This window comes from Photinus pyralis, unplaced genomic scaffold (genome assembly GCF_008802855.1).
Source record: "Photinus pyralis isolate 1611_PpyrPB1 unplaced genomic scaffold, Ppyr1.3 Ppyr1.4_LG4, whole genome shotgun sequence".
Taxonomy (NCBI): domain Eukaryota; kingdom Metazoa; phylum Arthropoda; class Insecta; order Coleoptera; family Lampyridae; genus Photinus; species Photinus pyralis.
In genome coordinates, this window is record NW_022170511.1 from 7,937,875 (window position 1) to 7,961,651 (window position 23,777).

Consider the following 23,777-nt stretch of genomic DNA (forward strand, 5'->3'; position numbering starts at 1 on the left):
TTTACAAAGTTTCATATTCAAACTAGGTCGGATGATTGCATCGGTAAAAACTACAAAATTGCGCATACATCGCAGTTTTCGTAGCGAAGCGGTGGCAATATTATTTCTGGTATCTACAAAGTTCCTCACCTTATAACTTTTTATGAGGTGCTAGTGAAGATGCAATTTTACGTTTACTTGACTCCGCCATATTTTCTTGTTGGATGCGTACCGGATAAAACAGGGAGTGAGGCTGGTTTTATGCGAGTTGGCATCGTATCTTCTGCTCAAAGTTTTATAACTCTGTCTGTAAGATAACTACAAAAAAGGAAAGTTTTACTCCATTTTCCTAGGAAGCTTTTATTGAACGGTCAGAGTTTTTTTATTTCTAAATTGCGATAGTTTTGCTTTTGCTGCCGTCTCCATCTCCATAACTTGACATTTTTGTCGAACCGAGAGAAGGGAGAGATGGGAAGTTGGTGATTAAAATAAAAACGCCATTCAGTTCCACTTATAATAATTATAATAATTATATGTACATTTAGCCATGGGTTTGACTAAGACCACGTTTAATAGAAAAATAACTTATATGATGTATAATAGATAATTATAATACAATAAAGTATTTACAACGAAATTAATTTAATAATCGGTTAGGTTGAGATCCCGCAGTGCTCGAGTCAAATAATTCATAGTATAATATAAAAGCAAAGAAGTGGAACAATTAAATTCCCGTAGAAAATGTTTTAAGTCCATTTGTAACAAGTTTTTATTCGGCACCTGGAGATCAACTGACCTCTACGAAAATAAATACGAACGAGGACCACATATTTGACGTATGAACCTAAACTAATACGAACATTAATCTGGCTACGTCATCTAATGTCCAAATATTTGACAGGTATACTGAAATTCAATTAGAATAAGTTTAGCACTTTACAAGGATTTACACATTCATAGCTTCGTCGGGGCGAATATGTTATTAACTTGTTGAAAATGGTTTAGCGAAAAGTAATTTACACTTGGCAGCAGCAATATTATTTATTATAATAGGTTCGCAGTCGATTTTTTAAGACTAGTTCTTTACACATTTTACACAAATAAGTTTTATTTAGTTTACGACACTAGATGCTTTCCATTACTCGCACAAACAACGCCACTTTTTCACTTTCACGTAACTTAGGAACTTTAAATTAATCATTCCGTCTGGCGAGAAACGCACCAAAATTATAATGTCACACATTAACTTGATTTCGCACAGTCTTTTCGGTTTCTTGTAATAAACTACTTCGGTGTACACCAGTTGCGGTCGCCCCAGAAAAAACGACGTCCGGCGTCAACGGGTTTGGAGGAGACGGACTAGACCTTGTACTCGCGTGGGTTTTTGCGCTAACGGTCGCTACAGCTGTCATCACCGGTTGAAATCCTGCAACAATAAAGAGAACTTTTTTAATTATACGTCAACACGGCCCGAATAATAAATATCCAAAAGCAAACATAATAGGAGCACAATTAGTTTATTGCCAAGATCGATTACATACGTCCAGGCACTTTAACCCTAATTACCCGTGTTCAACAAAGCTTTAACAAACAATGCAGCAGTAAGCTAGAACGGTAAAGGCCGCTTCAAACAAAGCTCGCTTATAAAATAGCTAAGATCATAACTTGCAAGGCAGGCGACATTTGTCCCAGCATCCGCTGTATACCTAATAAAATAAAATAAAGAATAGGTATCTCGAGCTACCCCGTATGGATTTGTCCTTAAAACGGAACATAAAACACGGAACCCCTCCGAATACTTTCAGACGGATCGTATGGATTATATGGTAATGTATTCTGGCTATCACGACACGGTCAAGATTTGGTAATTTTCCTAACCGGTTAAATTCTCTAGTCAAAAATAACTCCGACGGCAAAAAATATTCGAGTTCAACACAACGAATTAATTAAACCCCTTTCTGCTAGCCTCTCTCCTTCTATCCATACTAATTAGTCGCCATACAAATTAAGACTTCCGTTCGTAAATAATTCCAATTAAAACATGATTGTAGTAAAACATAAAAATTTATGCCGTACTGTTTTAACCATATTACAAGAGAGAATGACTCAATCAGCGGGTACAAAAACTAATTCCGTCGTCCCGGATAAATTCGATGAGTACATTATCTTCGGAGATGCAGCATAAATTAGGTTAATATACTAATATCTTGCCAGCACATGCGAGATTGGTTAACTGTAAATATTGTGTAATTTATTCGGCTCGAATTTATAATTTTAATTAAACAGAAGTGAATCAGTGGGTCTTCAGAATTTAGATTAAAAATTATTTGTCAGCGGAAGAACTTTGGACACATCTTAAATTCGACGATATATCTCTCTCTAGACCCGGCATCCATCCCGAAAATACACGCTGCTTTGCCGGACGGAAATGTGTAAATTTAACGGTCGCCTTAATTATGATCTGGCTAGAAACGGCGGTAACGAAAAACTTTAAATGCGATAGCAAAGATTCAACGCTAGACTAGACTACAATAATCCAACCCCATCGCAATGAATCTAAGAAACAGAAAATTGGGATAAAAGATCCATTTTTAACTTTACAAGTTCAATTACTAAAGATCAAAAAATATCCACACACAAAAATATCCTCCGATGTTCAATTTCTAAATGTTCGAGTTTGGGCATACTAAAGAATGTCAGGAGCAGGGTTATTTAATCAAAGTACCTATCAAAATAGGCTGTTCAGAGCAGCTAAGTGGATGGAAATAGTCGACTCATGCGACACACATGAAGGTAAATTGGTAGAATCGCCTGGGCAGTTGAAGTCAGTCATTTGAATTTGAGCATTTCGACAATTTCAGTAGAACTGACGCACCTCATCCTCGCCTCTTCTTAATTTGCGGTTTAATTCGCTTTGCTACGAATTTCAGCCAATTTTAACTTAATTAAAGTGCGTATTTATCCGCATGAGGTGACATCGGTGGTAGTAAGGCGAAAGTAATGTTACAGTATGCCTACTAAAGTATTACTTTTCATTTTTTCTGTTCTTTCTCTTATTCCGACAGGCATTTCTCAACTTCTTGTATTTAAAACGGAAAATTGAGTTCCGGGCTAATCGCACACCTTTACGTAACCTGGAGACATCATTACAAAATATTACAGACCTACTGCAACAGTCTCCTATACTCATTTTAATTGCATTAATTAATTAGTGAACAAGTTAATTAATGTGATACCAAGATTGTTTTCTTTTTCATCCTAAAAGCAAAAAAAAAGGTAAAGACTACATCCATTGTTGTGACTAACCTATCTTTAAATTGCAAATACAAAAATTGACACCTTAAACAAATTCTAATTTTCTTTACAGCTACATATTTAACTAATTGATATAGTAAATATAAAAAGTACAACTTTGCTGCACAAGAATGCCGAGCGGAGACTTCAAAAGATTACTTACCAATGAGACCTGAAACATTGATATCAGAAGAATCTAACCTTCATTAATGTCCTGTAATAAAACTACCAAAATTCTCTTTGATTCAAGATGCTATCGGGTGCAGAAGAAACCACACTTAAATTGAGGAACGTTTCGTATAAAAATTCAGAAAATACCACGAGTCCCATGACTGCAAGTATTTTTAATTAAATAATCAAGGTTAATTCAATTCCATTTCCACAATCAATCATCTGTGAATTGAGGAAACTTGACGAAAATACAGTGGGCGGCAAAACCTATGCCAAGAACACGAATCTTTCCTTTAAATTCGCTGTTTTTAAATGGATAATAATCGCTTCAGACTATTCTAATGTAATGTACCAATTTAATTTTCAGGACAAATTAATTTTAAGGTTTTTATTTCCAAAACGGTTGTTGCTGATAGTAGTATTTTGTACCTCATGCAAAAAGTTGTACCAGGAAAGAAGAGGTTCAAGGACGAGGAGATGAAAGAATGTTTATTGGTTATTGAAACAAAGCAACAGAATCAATTAATTCAAAGCAAATAAAAAAATTAAAAAAACTAAAAAACACACTTTTCCTCAACACAACACAGAATCTGAACTAAAAAAAGTATAAAAATAAAATTTTCGCTGAAAACAACGAACATTTTTTTAGTTTTTTTAATTTTTGATTTTTTAGTATTTTTGTAATTAAATATGGTGGACCACCAATTTTGGGACGTGATTGGTTTTGTAAAAATCAGCAAAATTTTAAAGTAATTAATAATGTGAAACTGTTTGGCGGCGACGTGGAGAAAATAATTTATAAATACCCTCAAGTATTTAATAATAAATTAGGCACTTTTACGGAAGCAGTGGTCGATATAAAACTTAAAATAGGGACGGAACCCACATTTTTTTAACCCCGTCCACTTCCAGCTCTTCTCGTTAAAAGAAAAGGTGGAACGCGAAATACATAGGCTAGTGTCCGAAAACGTCCTATCTCCAATAGGGTATTGAAGAGAGATGGATCTGTCCGAATATGTGGTGATTGCAAAATCACACTAAATCCATATTTGAAAAATGTGAGCTACCCTCTACCCAGAACCGAGGACTTATTTTCCAAATTAGCGGGTGGTACATATTTTACCAAAATTGATTTAAGTTCGGCTTATCAACAAATTTTATTAAGCGAACAGGCCAAATCGTTATCAACCATAAGTACACACTTGGGTTTATTTGCGTATAACCGAATGCTGTATGGAATTAAAACAGCTCCATCGATTGTTCAATTAATAATGGAGAAAGTTTTAATTGGGTTGGAAGGCGTTACGTGTTTCCTTGACGATAACTTAATCGCGGGAACAAATAAGGAAGAACATCTTCTTAGAATAGATTTGGTGGTTAATAAATTAGAGAAGTATGGATTAACAGTGCGAAGAGAAAAATGCAATTTTTTTTCAAAAATCTGTTAATTACTTAGGGTTTGTAATAGATGAAGAAGGGCTCAGACCTTCCACTGAAAAGGTAGATGCATTACTAAAAGCGATACCTCCTAGAAATAAATCGGAATTAAAGTCAGTATTAGGGATGTTTAACTATTATCGTGCTTTTATTCCAAATTTTGCCGGTATGTGTGAACCACTTCATAGGTTGTTAAAAGACTAAAGTTCTTGGATTTGGAATAAAACTTGCGATCAAGCATTTGAGACTTTGAAGAAAACGATATTTTCTAAACATGTATTACCACACTCCGACTCTGCAGTTCCTGTAAAGTTGACAGTGGACGCTTCTTCAACCGCAGTGGGTGCAATTTTGACACACCGATACGAAAATGGAAAAGAAAGGTCAATAGCTTTTGCGTCTAAAGTTTTGACAACCACTCAGAGGGCTTATTCTCAAATAGATAAAGAAGCTTATAGCATAATTTTTGGTGTATCTAAATTTACGCAGTACCTGTATGGTCGTCATTTTGTATTAGTCACCCCAAAGACGCCCAAAGAAAGGTATTCCGATAATGGCAGCAAACCGTTTACAACGATATGCGGTATTTTTGTCAGCGTTTGATTACACCATTGATACGTTAAATCGGATAAAAATGTAGCAGATTGTTTATCTAGATTGATTGAGGACAATCAAACCGAGATGAAAAATTACTTGGACGACGACGACGAAAACTTTACCTACTTAAACTTAATAGAAAAACAAGATATTTTTCGGCTTGATAAGAAATTTATTCAAGAAGAAACTAGGAACGACAAAATATTGCGAAAAGTATTTCGAATTTGCGTCACAGGGCTGGCCAAGTGACTGCAAAGAAGAGGAACTGAAACCTTATTATATTAGGCGTGACCAAATTACAATAGAAGATAACCTATTGATGTGGGGACATCGGTTAATCATACCATCGCGTTGCAGGAAAGAAGTTTTAAAAGAGATACATTCGACACACATGGCAATAGTTAAGAGTAAATCATTAACTAGATCATTTGTATGGTGGCCTTCGTGCGATAAAAACGTCGAAGAATTTTGCAAAAATTGTTTAGCTTGCTCTAAACACAGAAACAATCTCGGAAACAATCCGCCGAAAGCTGAAGTGATTGAGTGGCCAAAAACTGAACAGCCGTGGGAAAGGGAGCATATTGATTTTTTTGGTCCACTGCATAATAAAATGTTCATAATTGTGGTAGATTCCCATTCGAAGTGGATAGAAGTTGTTTATATGAAGAATATTATCTCGGAAAATACAATAGATAAGCTACGCGAATTATTTAGTCGGTGGGGATTGCCAAAGATCGTATAAGGGACGTTGATTCGTGTCGGAATGTTTCAAGCATTTTCTATATATGAATGGAATTCAGCATATTACACCACCACCATATCATCCTGCCACAAATGGTTTAGCAGAGGTTTCGGTACGTACTGTAAAAACTCATATATTAAGGGCCATGGAAGAAAGGAAATCCACAGATCTTTTCGCTGCATTAAACCGTTTCCTATTGCACTACAGGAACACCATTCACAGTAGTACGGGTGTTACTCCAGCTGAACTCTTGACAGGAAGAAAGCTACGCATGCGGTTGGACCTCATTTTACCAGAAGAGCAGCTGAAGCGGCAGCATTTGCGTAAAGAGAAACGAGGGAGAGATCCGAGGAGACTAACAAGAAACAGTTCGGGAGTGAAACGTAATAAAGTGAGTGCGAGAGGCAATTTTAAAAAAGGTGATCGTGTTTTTGTGCGCGACTATCGACGTGCTAAACCGAGTTGGGTACCTGCAGAAATTGTAGAACAAAACGGACCTCGAAACTATAAGACATTAACTAACGAAAACTTTATCTGGAGAAGACATTCGGATCAAATAATCAAAGGACCTTCTTACGATGATGATGATTTATTAGATTATTATTCACGTCCTTTGACTGTTGATTCAAATGCAAATGTTAATGATGTTAACGATGATGTAGTAGAGGAATCTGCAGTTGGAAAGGCTAGTTCTCCGGAACCAATTAGGGAAGCTGAAACAATTTCAGATGATTTTGCAGTAACTAACTCTAAAAGTATGTTGCGCCCAACCAGAAACAGAAAACCTCCTGACTGGTTCGCAAATAAATAACTTATGTTATGTGAGGGAGGAATGATATGTATTTGGGAAATTGGTATCTGATAGCAAACTTGCACCAGTCGCGTAACGCAAGTCAAAGAGCTCACGCGTTTGTATAATGTAATGTTTACAATAAATGTATTTCAGTATCCTTCCGTTATATGTGTATATATCCAGGATATATAAATACAAAACTGCAAAACACTAAGGATGTTCGTGATACACATTAAAACCTTATATATAGGTATTGGACCAACGCACAGATAGTGAAAAAATTATATAACGAGTATTTAGTTATTTAGTTACACAACCCGCTTATGACTCACGATTGACTAGCTTCATAGGTTTGCGTCTCCCTCACACATGGTGCATCGTTTGGGGTTACTGCAGTTTTTCTTGAATTGCTCTTCCTGGCCGCAGTTGAAGCACCGGTTCTTTTTGTTTGTGTCATTCCTTTGTCGTGCAATTCCCAGCACTTTGGGCAGTTTGGCACTTCTACTCGGTTCCGTAGTCGGCAATTCGCCGGACCCACCCATACCCCCTCCATGAATATATAACACTCCTTGTGAATGGAACTCTATGGAGTTGTTAGTTCATCTGAATCTAAAGTATAAAATCTAAAGTATAATATTAAGAGAAACGATTAAAAGAGAACTTGCAAAAAGGGACAAACATTAAACCGAGGAGGCAATTAAAATTCTGAAGTGGAAAATTGCAAACCTTCATTCGAAGGCGAAAATAAATGTACTGAATCAAGAAAATTCCTCATTTCGCGTTAACGAAAAAACTGCGTCGGATTCGTGGCGAATTATAAGTCGCGGGATACATATTTAAATCGCGTAAAACAGCATTGTAACTAAACCTGTCGATAGTTTCAACAATAAATTTAGTTCAATCGGTCTCATTGTGGGAGATGTCTTTAAATCATCTTTTGATGTATGTGCTTATTAAGAATTTTCTCCAATTACACTAAACTGTAACAAAGTTCATTAAACGGAGTGTACGCAGGTAAAGCTTTTCAAGTAAATTGTACTCTAGAAAAAATCCCTTGCCAGCAGAATTCTTTATCCGCGAGTTTTCCAAATGCATTTTTCTTGAAAGAAAACGTCTGCACTATAACCATCAAGCTGTATCTAGAAGAAAATCAATCATTTATAGGAACGAGAAGACCTGTAGTCCAGGGTTAGTTTCATTTATTTTTGTTTATGTATTCAAAGTAAACATTGTAGAAAGAATTTGTATAAAATTAAACGTAAAGCTTTAATTTATTGATATTAAAAGATTCAATCAATTTTCGATAACTGACATAAACTGTAATGTGTAACTTGAAGAGCTTATTGAATTGATGTAAATTCAAGGTTTTTTTTTAATTTAATTTTTTTATTCCGTAATCTTACTAGTTCAATCAGACAAATACAAGGGTCCATTGATTGCGAATAAAAAAACTCTTTAGGTGTTTATTAATATACAGTATTGTGTTTAATTTGAGGATTTAAGTTTTTTATCACTAAAAAATGAAGTGGCCATTTCAAAAGAGATTAAGGTAAAAGGTTCTAACAAAATGACGTATTATAAAGGTTTCAGGAGGATTTTGGGTAAAAATTCATTGTACTAAGTAAAGGAAGGTAGCCATTTGAAAATTGAATTTCTTTCAATATACATTTCGTGTCACTTAGTGTATTTTTGTTCTTTTTGCTCACGAGGTGGAAAAGGGTTGGAAAATTGTGTAGTAATTTTCAGAGAAGTAAAGAGAAAATTCTGCAGTAAGCAAAAACCACATAAAAAGGTAAAATTTGGTAAATAATAGGCTAGTCCACGGCAAACAATGTCCGTACTTAAGTGACCAAGGTTCAATATCAAATTTACTAAATCGAAGATTCAACCCCACAACTGAATGGGGATCCCATGGAATGTTTTTGTTGTATATGTATTGTATTTTGACATGTATTTTCTTGCCATAAAAATAAATCGTGCGGCATCATTCTTGCAGCAGTTCAACAAAATTGATGAACAGATATCTACAAATCTTGACTATATGATTAATATAGCAAAGCCTATACACGCAAATACACACCCGAGACTACTAGGACATTCAAGCGTGGAAAACCTAGATTACTTCATTTAAATATTTATCTAAATTGCTTTCTACGAGTATATATGCAAATTGAAACTTAAAACCTAGTACAAGCTACTTCTTTGAGCATTTGAGACAAGACATCCGACGCAAGCTCTCGGTGGCAAACGCCAACGTCAATCGATAACGGTAAAAAATGAAAAATTACGTGTAGAATGGGACGGTCATAAACATGCACCAAGCACAGTAAGCAATTTTCCACCGTTTGTTGTACTGCATTCAACGTGGAATCATTTATACGTATCAGAAAAGAGAATGTATTAAGTAGAATTTACGTCTTTATTCTATGCATTGTTTAAAATACAGCGCAATGCAGGGAACAATATAAATAATTGCATGTCTTGAAAAGAATCGTCTTGGTTATAGTCGCATGCAAAAGAGGTATTACAACCTAACGAGCTTTTATGAATATGAAATCCGCAACGGAAATTTAAAATCCCCTGAATTTGTTATACCGTAAAAATGAAAGCTATATTTCCACTTCCTACGGACGGAATAATAAAAAAAAAGGGAACCCGGTGCGTTAAGACAAGCAATAAAAAATTATCAGTTTTTAGTTGTCGCGTGAATCTCGAGAGCGACATGCACGGTGGCGTGTAAACAATCATTACGCAGACAGTTATTAAAATAATGACATCTTACCTGAATATCCGGTGTAGTCTTCTACGAGTTTGTGACTTCGTATCGACGTGGATCCAGTAATCAGATTATCTAACGCAGAATGGTGCCGACACCGCCAGAATGTTACTAATAAAATTAGGGAGAACAAAACTATGGCCGCACTGCATCCTAAAACGAGCTCCATGCTGTGCCATCTGTGCATCGACTTTTCACCTCGTACGGCACCAACGAGCACAGAGAGTAAGGGAGAATTAAAATCAACGTCTTCACGAACGTCGCCTTGAATCATATTTAGATCCTCTTGACTTTCAGTTGACACTTTCTGAGCTCTTCCCGTATCTAGATCCATCATTTCCGATTTGAGATTCTCGACTCCTGGTGTTCGTGAAACTAACTCGACTTGAATGTGGTAAATAGTATCAGGCCATAAGGACAGGGTCACACAAGTAGAGTCGGTGAATAAATTTCCCTTAAGTCCACCACCGTCAACTTCCCAAGTTACTAAATAAACTCCTCGGGTTGCTTTAGGTTCCCATGCGATTTCGCCTATCACTAAAACTTTCTGGTGGATAAGGGAGATTTCTCTTAACGTCCACGGCTCAATAAGGTCATTTCCAGTGCTTTTACTCGTCGTTGCTTTAATTTCGGTGTTTATAGTTTTCTTTTTCTTTTTACCGTCTCGCACGCTTGCCTCATCTGGGCTGTATATGGTTACTAATCCCTGAGGGTCGACAACGAGCACTCGCAACATCGACCCGGGTTGATCGGAGTTTAGTGGAACGCGGGTGGTGAGATCTAACGTTTGAATAACTTGACGCCAAGGGCCAGATTGAGATTTTCGCATAACTACGTAGATAAGAGGCGTAGTTGTGCTTGACGATGACGGCCTAGGCCAAACTGCTAACCCACCAGATACCCGGATTACACCCTCGCCCTTTGTGTGAATTACGGGTTGAGCTTGCTGCGCCCTCGTAGATGCTTCGGCGTGGAAACGGCAGGCCTCTTGACATCCAGGAAACTGAAATAATAAACAGGAATTATTAATCCGGTTAAAACAATTACACTTTCTAATGATTGCTAACTAATGTGCAAATTTCAAGGATGCGTTTATTCATTTCTCACGACCCCTCTATGTCAGATGAAAGAACAGTACATTTGTCTTGTTTTTTTGATGCATCCGTCAGCTGGGTATTTATTATATAATAAGATTATCGCCCCGCGTAACGCGAATTTTTTATATAACACAACAGAAAATTGGAAATGGTTATAAATCAAATATAACAACAAAGCTAATGTATTTAAATTTTCTTTAAAGATAAATGGCCTTTCACATACCCATGAAATATCCTCCGACCTTATTTGAATCGAAATAAAATGGAATATTTTACTGGAAACCGCATTAAAATTCTAGTCGCGTGTATAATTTAACGAAATCTCTCATCAAATAATTTGAAAAAAATAAGGCCATTGTTAAGTATTGTATTTATAATCCTGTTGTAAATGAGCATTCTTATTTATCCCGAATGATTTAAATCAAACTTTGTGACAATAATAACAATACGGACAATTTCAATGCGCGGACGAGATTACATCTACATTGTGTACTACAACAATTATAAATTTTATTCGAATCGTTTTACTTCCATATAATGGAGTGGAGACATTAATATAAAAGCTTCCTCTTAAACAATACATCCATACAACTTAATTAGATTTAAATTGAGTTTTCGTTCGTTATAAATGAGCGCAAGTTCAGCTAAATGGCACCCCTACATAACAACGGTTGGGAGTCGTTGCTGTCGAAACGCGTTGGGTTCATTTACCATATATGTAACTTTGCAAAATGATTAAGCTATAAAAACGACTCATTAATGTCTCATTTGATAAACATTAGTATACCGGGTGAATGGTGATCCAAAAAAACTGCAGACAATTTGAATTTGGTGCTTAAAAAAATGTCCCAATAGTACCTATACTCTGTTTTTTAACTAGGAAGACGGATTTAAAAGTTCCCGCAAAAAATCTTAGTTTCTATTGGCTCGCGCTGCGCCCGTTTTACACCAGGTAAAATTGCTATGACATGATTTAACTGTCAAATTTAATCGCGATTTTCGTTCTTAACTGTTGTACTTATTTATGAGTTTTTGTGTGTTCTTAGTCCATTTGCATAAATTTTAACAAAAAAAAACCGTTCTTTTAAGAACTGAAGTTGATATTTCGCGCCCTAAGTGTACTGGCATTAGTGATGGATTCAACTCCAAGTATCAGTAAAGCAAGCTTGTCTCCTTTGAAAAAACGTTGTCGCTAAAACTTGGGTCATTTTATCAGTCTCCGAGAAGAAGTTTATTATAAACACTTATAAACAAATGTCCGATACTCCGGATATGAATTTTGCTACGCTTGTGTTGAAGATTACATCTACAACAGGTAACGTAAATAATGATATAGATATATATTTGGTTACTAAAGTAGGTATGATACATATTAGGAATTCACGATCTACAGTATACTGGATAATTAAAGAATATCGAAGTACTGGGATTGTTACCTCTTCAAAACGTTCCGGTGGTCATAACGCTGTTGCAAATGTGAGCTCTGACGATTGGCGGAATTGTGTGCAACACGTTGCCTATTAAGGAAGAAAATAAGGTGTGTAGATTGGATGACCTAATGGATACACTTCTAGAACCATTAATTATTTCACTCGGATCGGAGGACAATGACAGTTTAAGTGAACTTTTGGAAGACAGTGACTAAATCGCTTATACATAAAGCAATGAACTGTGCTGTTTAATAATATGAGTATAATTCCATTGTTCTGAATTTGAAATTTAACATTTGTTGTAAATTGTAATGTGGATTGTGTAGTATTACAACTGATAAAAACATTTAAAATTACAATTCAAAATAATGTTTCAAAGACCAAAAAATGTATGCAGGATGATTACCTATTATCAATGTATTACCTATTTATTATAATTCGCTTTTAAAAATATGATGTATGCATAATATAACGGAGTTCCTACCAAATAATAACCCAAAACCATAAATAATGAAATCTATCCAAATGTGAAAGAAAATCACATCACGCAACCCACAATACATGCCTGTATAAAATGAGTCTATTATTTTTGTTACTAGATTCTAGTGACATTTTCAGTGTAAATCAGGTTTTTAAATCCGTCTTCCTAGTTAAAAAACGAAGTATAACAACAATCGATTGACGGCTTTTTTTCGTGTTTTTTTAAATTTTATATTCTCTATACCGAACCTTGCATTTTAAAACAAACAGTTCTTTTCAAAGTTCTTTCTAAGTGCAACATTTTGCTTTACGTAGGTACATAAGAGAAAACACTAGAAGCATTTTATATATCTTTACTTTTTAGTTAGAGAAGAGCTTTTGCCCCTGAACATAATGCATTTAGATTAATGGCGCACTATCGTAACGTAACACGTTTAGAAGATGGTACAATGGTCATGTTCCGCTAGGTCTTGCTTATAGCAATTTAACGAATCCTATGACCACTATTTACCAAACCTAAGTTCGTCATAAGAACTGAATCATCCAACGTTTTGAGAATAAAAAGTGTATATGTAAGGCCGAATCAACAGGCGCCGTCCATCAATTTGAAGTGTGGAAGCCGTCGAAGATGTACGACAACGTATGAAGCAGAGCCCTAAGAAATCACTTCGCAGATATCGAATCAAGCTAGTGGGCACATCTTTGATTGTTATGTTATGGTACGTACCACAGTACACAAAGATCTCGAAATGTTTCGATTGCCCATTGTCCAAATCTAACTTTTGAGTGACGAATGGGTCCATTTATCAGGATATGATAATAGTCTATCGCGCGTGCGCAACTGTAAACCCTCCTAATTTTGAAGAAACCAGATTGCATCCTTTAAAGATTGGCATGTCTAGGAAAAGTGCAGAAATAGCGTACTGGAAATACGTTCCTGAATAAACTTCATAATGACGAACTGACACAAGGGTATTTCCAGCAAGATGGTGCGGCAGCCGGTGCAGCAAACGTCACTCTTCAATACTAAACAGTTTTACGACGATCGTTTAATAATGGTTAACCCCCCTAGATTCATGTTGAAGAAATTCCAAATGCGATCGTAGAAGACGCCAATGTGCAACTGTGTTTTGAACGCTGGTGGACATTTTGAAAAATCATTTGGACGAAGGATCGTAAACTTGTGCTTGATAAATTAATTGTTTTTAACTAATTAATTGCGATTGTTTTTAGTTAGGAAACGGTAATCCACATACCTGAAATACTTTAAACCACAGATTCAAGGAACATTTTGGCGTTGGATTCTGAGTAACAAGCATCATAAACCAGGTCCAAACCAACCATCCCATGACATGTCAAAAATAGTATGCCAAAATTGAAGCGAAACAAAGGAAACAGCTCAAAGGAAAATTTTCATCTATACACAGCCCACTATGTCATTATCCCTTCAATAAAATACTGATACCGAGTATCTAACGTCGAGCAACTAATTTTCAGTTTTATACCACTTCCTGCTACATAGGTACCATCGATGATACCTCCGTTTTTGCCCTTTTTAGGGGAATTTTACGAAAGAAAAAAATTCCCCTGTTCCGTCCTGTGCGATGACCAACCTTCGCCAAGCGATTTCTACGAGTTCAAGGATCAGTGCTATTGAATATGACCCGGAGTCGGGTTTTCAATGCGACCGCAATGGCAAAAAGATTCCCCTACCGAAAATCCTATCCGTCTGCTTTATCCGCTAAATTAGGAAGAATTTTTGGAAAATACACCTTTTATAGAGCAAAAGAGAGAAAATAATCCTTTATTTATTTGCTTTAGATTGCCTTATACCACAAATATGCTCGCAAAGATGTATTGAAAAAATTTGCTGTGGCTAGCACAAATACCACCCGCACCCGCTAAAAATATGAAAAGATTTTCAGTTCTTTCTTTTATGTTTAACAATATGTGTACCAAATTTGGTTCCAATCGGTTCAGCCGTTTAGGCGGAAATGGGAGTAACCAACAGACAGACCGATTTTGACTTTGTTTGATTCGGATTCCTGGTGCTTCAAAAAGTGTACCTCCGTGAAAAAAGTGGCGGGTAATTTTTTGTCCCAATGCAACACCTCCCTTACCAACGTACGGGTGGTAAAAATGCGCTATGTTGAAAGCTTTCACAAGCACACGTGGTTTAGAGTAGGTATGCTGACAAATGTGTTCCACTTTTTAATCGTAGTATTGATTGAAGTTTTGAATGAATACACCAAAGGGTAGAAGATCTAAATACCTTTAACATTTCCTTCATATATGCCAGCATTAAGAGCTCTTGCACACGAACCGGTGCAGTGTTCTGCCAACCGACCGCCGCGCCGGTCAAAATAAAATTTCGATGCATCGGTTCCAATATATGCAAGTCTATGCATCTTGACACACCAACGGGTATATTTCCGTCGCCGTCGTGTGTCTGGTATACAGACAGAGTCGAGTCTCCCGATCGGTTGCCGGTACTGCGTTCAAAACGATGCCAGTATGCCGATCGGTGAAATAGTCGGTCGTTCGATTAACCGTTCGTGTGCAATAGGCGATTTAAGACTTTTTTTGAAATATGCTTCCTATTCATCCACGTCAACAGCCTTTCATGTTCTTTATAATAGACGTTTGCATTTGGATTTGGAAGTGTCAACTTTTTCTGCTTCTGCCACTGAATGGACTCTTCTTCAACCGAATATTTACAGTCTGTGATTTTTATAAGCAAACGTCAAGTGACTTTTCTATGGCAATCATAGAATTACGAATAATCAGCCCACTTAATTGGAAATGTATTCGAATCTAACATTTCATTTTATTTTTTAAATGATATTGCAGGTATAATAATAAATTATCAAAGTCCTCGTGCGAGATCGAACGGAATTCAGCGCATTTTTGTGTGGCGGATTAGTATTCTATTAGGCAGTTTTGACTGCACCCTCAATAAGGTCATGTTGAAGATAACCACATTCTCTTTGTCGGTACCCACTTCTGACGTCCCGTTCACCCGAAATTCGCATTTTGGTGGATTTCGATAAACACCCTTCACAAAATGATACTTAATTTTTAGCTCGAGCTTTTGTTGGCGACACGAAAAAAAGAGACCAAGATTCGAGCACTAAGAAACCTTTGGTCGTCCGAAGTCGACTACCCCTCGAAAACGTGCGCCTTGTGTGGTGGTTAATTCCGCCTCTAGGAAAAAAAACAAAAGTCCGTTACGCAGGACTTGCGTGCGTTTACAAGATATTTCCCACGACACCAAAAGGGCCAAATCTGTAGATGAAGATAGGGAAAAATTGAACAATCACCACGTGAGTATAACACGCTCGGGGATGGCGCCCAGCTGTCGCCGACCACTAAAGTTGATAATGACACGGTTCCGGTAGGAACATGTAGGACGTACACTCCTCATCCTTTTACAAGAGTTCTTCTCGCATCTGCTCGCACATTTTTTGACTTCGATATCACACAATAACTGAAATACGAATCCAAGAAAACCTCCCAATATACACGTGATTGCTACAAGAGTTTTTAAATAATGATTCATTCTAACAATTAATTAATTCGGTGGATTCTTTATCAAATTGTAGATCGGAGTTCGTGAATTGATAATGTAGGCCCAAATATAAGGAAGGCCCTCTTGACATCTCCGTTAGTAATGAACCGAATTACTTAAAATTCAAAATGGACATAGCCAGCACCATGTCAAATGTAATTGTCACCGCTTTGACACTTTTGATTATGTATCGCGAGGACGGCGTACATGTTCAAATGTTAGTATATTTAAATGATGTGTGTAATGAGAGGGTCAGCTTCCAGGCTTTTCCTATGATGTTCGCATAGCGAGACCTAGAATTGGCCGAAAGACGAACGAAGGGTGGCGCGTCTTAAACTGGAAGTGAGATATGATATAGTGATTCACTATATTTCCCTAAACATATGCCACCCTCGGTGGGGTTATATGTTTAGTCAGATGCGCCACTCTGTATTTTGGTTTGTCGTTATTAACTGATCACGTGTGAACCGAACTTATCGATTTTTGGCAAGATGAGAGGACGAATTAATTAAGCGCGATGTGAAAGGAGATTGCGACGTCAACGTGTATTACTTTCGAATTGGTTATCCCTTTGATATCGGTCTAAATTACAAGCTACATAGAGATTTTTCCATGCGACTATTAGTGCCAAAAAATTCAAAAAATCGATTTCATGAAGCTGCATATGCGCAAACTACTAAAAACCCCTTTAAAATAAAGTTTTGTTCGCTCCACTATTAGCACACCGCCGCCGATTGAGATTAACTGCGAGTGGAATGGGAGATGTGCTTTTTAAGTTTACTTCCTGTTAAAGTCTCGCTGTTCTATGCAGACCTTTAAGCGCACTTTGCGAGTTTAACGAGATGGCCGTAAAGTGGAGTAACAAAGAAAATGTATCCGAACCGAAGCAGAGAGAATGTAATAACAAATCTCTTCTTAATAATAAACTTATCGCACTGGAATAACGAACAGCGTTCTATCGTACTAATTTAATTTTATTGACCGTTGTAATATCAAGTTAATGTAAAAAGAAATCAATTTACAGAGTGTTTCGTTTAATATCCGCAGCGGAAGGTTAAGGTTTATGACGTAACTCTGGATTCTGTGTTTCAATTTAAATTTTTTTTTATATATCCCTATGCAAAACGAAGAATTACGTTTACGTTCCTATATAAGTGGAGCTGGTACACGTCAAATCGTTTTCAAGTAACGCAATAGCTAGGCATTGGCTAAAAGGGATGAAGATAGATAGTCGAAGAAAGGGGCGCGTCAACACAATTATTCAAAGTGTCAGCCAATTCCGTCGAAACGAACTTCTTCATACTCGATCTCGGTGGAGAGCATATCTCGACGAAAGACGATGATTTAAAGTTTAATTGCTCCTTCATTTATCTCAAACTTGCAGGCAACTGACAAAATCCCATAAATCTACACATCGCATGCACACGAACATTAATAAGGCCAAAAAGAATTTCACCCTTCCACTATTCGAGTTCCACTAACCTCCAAAAATAGCCTGCACACACACACACAATATGGGCGAGGTATAAAAATATAACAAATGTTAAAACGAAAAAGTACCCGCTATAAAATTTAAGAGAAATGATTGGAACCTCCGAAACACGATAAACCTTTTTACTGTCGCGGTCTAGTTGACAACCTTAATTACATAACGGTTGAAATTTACAACGCACTTCTTTCTAATTTCACACAAGCTTGAAATGGGTATTGCAGTCATTTCGATTTAGTAAACGGTTACCACTGAAACAGTTCAACTGAGAGCTCGCGTACCATCTTGCACAGAGTCACATTATGTTATTGTCACTTTCGTGTTCAACAGTTACAAAATTATAGTAAAAATATGTGGCACAATAAGTAACACAGGCTTTATTTCGCCATAACACTTTAACGATTAGATATAACCCCCGATTACTATACAACCCACAATTTCAGAACGACCTTTCAACGAAATTGCCAGATTTCAGTATTGAAAGAAACCCTCCAATTTACAGGCAGTTGCGTGCCAGCAGAAATAGAGTATAAGAGTACCTACAATTTTTTTGAAAAGGTGCATCTTTTGGACATGCAGTTCCATTGGAGAAGTATTCGTATAATAAATGTTATGCTTCAGTGTTTTTTAGCTCTATCTGAATAATCTGCAGATAATGGTCATGATAGCAAAAATGCTTTGATAACGTCATTTTCTTGGGATGTTTAATCTTATCGCCAGTGCTTTTTCAGCCCTTTAGTAAATGTGGGTCCTGAATGTCTGTCTTCATTGAGACTGGCAAAACTATCTGCAGATGTTTCTTGTAATAGAACAATGTAACCTGCTATAAAAGTTTTTAAATACTGCTGTCTCTAAAGAATTAAATCACAAAGTAAAGGCAGTTTTAAATATGAACGATTAGAATGCAATTACCTATACAACAATTGCCGACCTTCAAATTACGATGCAGGATTAATTATAAATGAGAGACACATTTTTACAACGGAGATTTCGTATTGTAAATCTGGGGCTATAACTTAATATAATAGTATGTAGCTATCAACCTATTCACTTTTACATGGTGAACATTGTGCTCGATTTGTACTGATTTTTGCACCAAACCTCACGTTTTGTGCGTCAATATTAAGGGGATACAGAAAGTTTAATTTGGGGTTACAACTTAGTGTTGAGAATGAAGGATTCAGATTGCGACCAAAGTTGACATCTGAACTATGCTTATTGTGTGCCAACCACATGTGCGCCAAAATTAACTAAAAAACGAAATTTTTTCCCATTCGAACAGCTACGAAAAATTTCTCATTGTGTTAAGCAGATCAATTTGTTCTGTTATCGAGTGTGTGTCCCAAAGAAAAGTGAAATACAGAAGCCATCGGCAGTTGTTTGTGAGCTAAGTGCGCCCGTTATCGCAAACGATTGTTTTAAGTAACTTTATTTGTGATCGATCGCCTGCGTGCGAGGTATCTTTGTAAAAAAACATATATTTTGTTTGTTTCATACGTTTCGGAATAAATTTTTATCATTGTCGATCAACTAATTGTGTGTTTATTCGAACTCATTGTGCGACCCAGATAGAGTACTCATGTCAGATTTGCCTATTCGTGCCCAAGATTTATTCCTGGTGTTAATCAAAATTTTTACTAATTAATTCTTTGAATTTACGGAAGTCGATTAAGACCACTGAGTCTTCAAAATTATTAATTTCAGTCAATATTAGGATTTTTCTTTGTAGCAGATGCCGGAAATGTGGTATAAATTTTAATTTGTTTGTTTGAGCTAGTTGCACAGGTGTTTTGTGGGTGGTGTAATTGACCGCATGTCATTACACACATCAGCAATATATACAGAATCGATTGTAAACGCAGTAGTTTGAATAAGGAAAGGATGAACATAGACCAAAAAATGTAAAGCTTTTAGGGAAAGGAGCTAAAATTGAAAAACTAAAAATGGCGATTTCTTCCTCTGGTGTATTCATTGGTCTAGCTTTAAGGATCTGGATCAGTAGAACTTGCCGAAATGTGTAAAAATACCTGGTCCCAAAAAAGATTGAGCAACTTCCCTGGAAACAAAACAGCTATAGTGACCTTCTTTACAACCAGTGGGGAATAATCCCATCAATTTTGAATAGAATTTCCAAGAAATTCTAAATCAAATCAGTCATATCTCGAGTAATGTGTACCGGTGGAGATACAAAATGTCATCGGGTGCGTCTTTGATTTATGTTTGAGAGTAGCGGCCGGTACACAATTGTTTCTATTATCTCCAGAAATCCCATTTCAAAAATTTTTCAAAAATTTCAAATACTCTCTCCCGTAAGACTAAATAAATATATACGGTATCTCTCCCCGTTACGGAGAACCACGAATTTGAACCAATCTTCCCACACTCCCTCACCGAAATTCTTTCTAGTTGTGGTCGGACTAAATTAAATAGTCCATATACCCACTTATATTGGTTTGCTATTAACGTATCATAAACGATTTAAAACAGCCCCAGCTACAAAAAAGCACTTCTTTTAGCGATTCGGTTATTTGCCATATCAGGTTTTAGAGAAAATTGTACTCGTTTCGGAGGAAATTTGCGTTTTTAGTTTTAAATCAGTGCATTTGTAGTGTGAGCGTGGAACAAGTGTGACCAGATTGACATTAAAAGAAACTATGGGGTTGTACCTCGGGTTGTAACTACTTTTCTATGATGGTATCAGTGGCGATAGAGGAGAAAACGGAAACGGGTTTTTTAAAACACACGGCCGGTTGCAGGAAAGCGAATTATGTATAATCAAAGTCCTACATTATTTGCCAAATCTGAGTTTAAACAAGAATTTTGCCATTTGATTGGCTGCCTACTGCAATATAAAGCCAATCAAATGTCTTTATACCGGATTTAACAATAATCCTGGATTATTTTTTTTGTGCAACTTGCCGTCAGTTTAATGCTCTAAAAAGTTTCTTATTAGGAATTTTTGGAAGAAAGTGTACCCGATATTGGTAACAATGGAGATAGATCAACCCAATAACGAATTTTTTATTATACCTGAATCACAATCTCCGTTTTAAACACTCAAATGCGTGCGAAAAAGGGCCTTTAAAACACACGTGCTTTAAAGTTGCTAAGTAACTATACTTCAAGTATGACTTTTGAAACCTCTTAAGTCGCTTTCTGTAAATGCAGAACATTTCTTTGGCTTTTGTACCTATCCTTTGGTTGAAGCTTTCACAAACGCGCGTAATTTAGGGTATACTTCCAAATCTGTTCCACTTTTGAATCGCAATATTGCTTTAAAGTTTTGAATGAATGCACCAAAATATAGAAGATTTAAATACCTTTGACATTTCCTTCATATATGCCAGCATTATGGATGCATTTAAGACTGTATTCGTAAGTAACTTCCTATTCATCAATGGAAACAACTTTTCATATTCTTTATAAATAGGCTTTACTGGAGTTGGATTTTACACCTACCAACGTTTGTTTAGATTTTACAACAATCGATTTAATGGACGGTGTATTATCTTTTTCAACGGAAATCGTTTAATTCACAAAGACGATGATTTTTATAAGCAAACGTCAAGTGACATTTCCATGGCAATCGTGAAATTACGAACACCCAGCCCACTTAATTAGACATGTATTCGAGTATAACGTCAATATGACTTCATTGTATTTCCTATTTTTAAATTATACTGCAGGTATAATAAAAAATACTATAAGATACACGTGTATAATTGGTCTTTAAAGCACTTGCAACGTTAAAGGCACTCCGCTTTGCGTCGTGCCCTTAAACTCGTTGCGCGTGCTTTAAAGACTTGATTATACACTTGTATCTTAATATACTATTCCCATATTTCACCACTTAAACATTGTTGAAGTTACGATGAAAATTCATTCTTTTTAAAAACAAAGAATGTATATGGGGGACTGATATACACGTACATTACAAGTCACATGATCTCGTAGTTTAAAATGTATCATTAATAGCCTTTTGTTCAATTTTATACGAGAAGAAATCCGATCTATTATATGCTAATAAAAGTTAAGTACGTGAAAATGATAGAAACAGCATTAGCAATTAGGATTTGTGTTAGCCTAGCGAACTTCCAACTTTTAAATAAAACGAACTTTCGTTTGCAGAACGCGTAAAGGGATAAAAGAAATCGTCGATCGAAACAATGTAATATTGCGGGGAGATCACATTGTGGGGTTGAAATTACGGCAATCCTTCTGAAGATGTAAACGCCTCGAGAATTTTAAATCCGACGCGAAATCTCGAACTATTTAAAATTCTGATACCCACTTTACTAAAGTTAATAAACGCAGAACGCTCTTATCATGAGTTCATCCTATTATGCTAGACATTATTAAATTAAATCTATTAATCTCTTCGTCCGAACGTGTCCGTTTTAAGCATGAAGCATTGCCACAATTCATTTCGCGCACAACAAGCGACGGGCCATTGTAGCAGTGATTTCGTTTTTAGGCGCTTAGAAGATAAATTTCATTGCCTTTATCCCGCGTTGTCCCAAAATAAAACGGCAAGATACTTACGCATATTTCTTTCTCGTCGCACATGGCACCCCAAACTTGAAAATTCGACTGCAACAGTTCGCAGTTCTCCCAACACTGAAACAAAAAAAAAGTGTGTGGTAACAAAAATAAACAATTGTTATGGAACGGATATTTCACGATGATATGAGTATATGATTAAATATACACAGATGAGATGGTGACATGGTACTTTATTTCTAGCATGTGTTTATTTTCGGCAAAAAAGTTTATGATCTATATAGCATCGGCAACGCACCCGGCTTATTTAATTTCCTTCAAACATCATGAATATTACATTGCCTGCTTTAGACGCCCACAGTTTAAAATTTAACTTCATATTTACGAAATTTTAAATTGAACTGAAACATAGGTATAACAGAAATGTGTGTTTTGAAGGGAATTTGTTTGTGTGTGCGAAACGTTCAATAAATTTACATAACTGCCCTAAAATAATATTTTTAGTATAAGTTGGTATCCGCTATGCGTAATTTTGAAAAAGATACACTTCGTTCTAGACTGCAGCAATTTTGGCGCGCGAGTCAAACAAAATCTCCGCATACTTTCTTAAACGATCTTCTGTTGAAAAAAATGGGGATTAAAGGAAGAAACAAAAAAAAAACCCAGTGATTTGCAGAGGAAAATATGTGAAAGTTATTATCTCAACATTTATGAGAGTAATAATAAGGGTTACAAAAAACGTACTGCAGTCGCCAACTTCTGCCTACCTATACCTGATGTAATTCCTAAGACGCCTCTTTTACAGAGATAAAATTTGAGATGTAGACATTACACAATTTTTCGGCAGCAGTGTAACTATATAATTTTGGTTAACTTTTATCTTTTCCTTTTTAATGTACCAACATGTTCTCTTATTTAAATTACGCGGAGAATTTCACGAAATGCGCACAATTTGAGAACGGGAGCTCTCTCACAGACGTATTTGTAATTGAATTTCAAAGTAGGTGCTTTAATATAACGTCCTTTTGAGATACCCATTAATCTTGAAAGTCGCCATTTTTTCTCCCAACAACAGTGAAATGGGCACTTTTCATTTAGTTCGTAACTGACAATGTGTCATAATCCCTACGGATATCAACGAGAGCATATGAAACTGTAAGAATAAAGGTAGGTATTAAACCCCTTATTATTTTGTATCAAAGCCTGTATTTACCTAAACGTCTGCATTCACAAGGTCTTAAAAGATTCACGAAAGGTTCTTCTATACAACAAGCGCATTGTTATCCCTATATTTGCATTTTAGACGATCAAAAGATGCGATAAGATGCCGGACAGTCTCAATTAAAAAAAAAAGTAAAATGAATTAGTTTTGTATAGTCATCGCATTTGAAAATTTCAACAATTTAAAGGCGTGTTTGTCATAA

At 36.2% G+C, this 23,777-nt stretch overlaps 1 protein-coding gene across 1 annotated transcript in view; it reads right to left on the minus strand.

Moving 5' to 3' along the window:
- Positions 1 to 479: 479 nt before the first annotated feature.
- Positions 480 to 23,777, minus strand: part of LOC116169271 — a 53,253-nt gene continuing 29,955 nt past the window's right edge. The window contains exons 2-4 of the mRNA XM_031485322.1: positions 22,396 to 22,470; positions 9,796 to 10,792; positions 480 to 1,405 (exon numbers count right to left, since the gene is read on the minus strand). Of these exons, the coding sequence (XP_031341182.1) occupies positions 1,215 to 1,405; positions 9,796 to 10,792; positions 22,396 to 22,470 (1,263 nt within the window). The 3' untranslated portion in view covers positions 480 to 1,214. The remainder of the gene's footprint in view (positions 1,406 to 9,795; positions 10,793 to 22,395; positions 22,471 to 23,777) is intronic.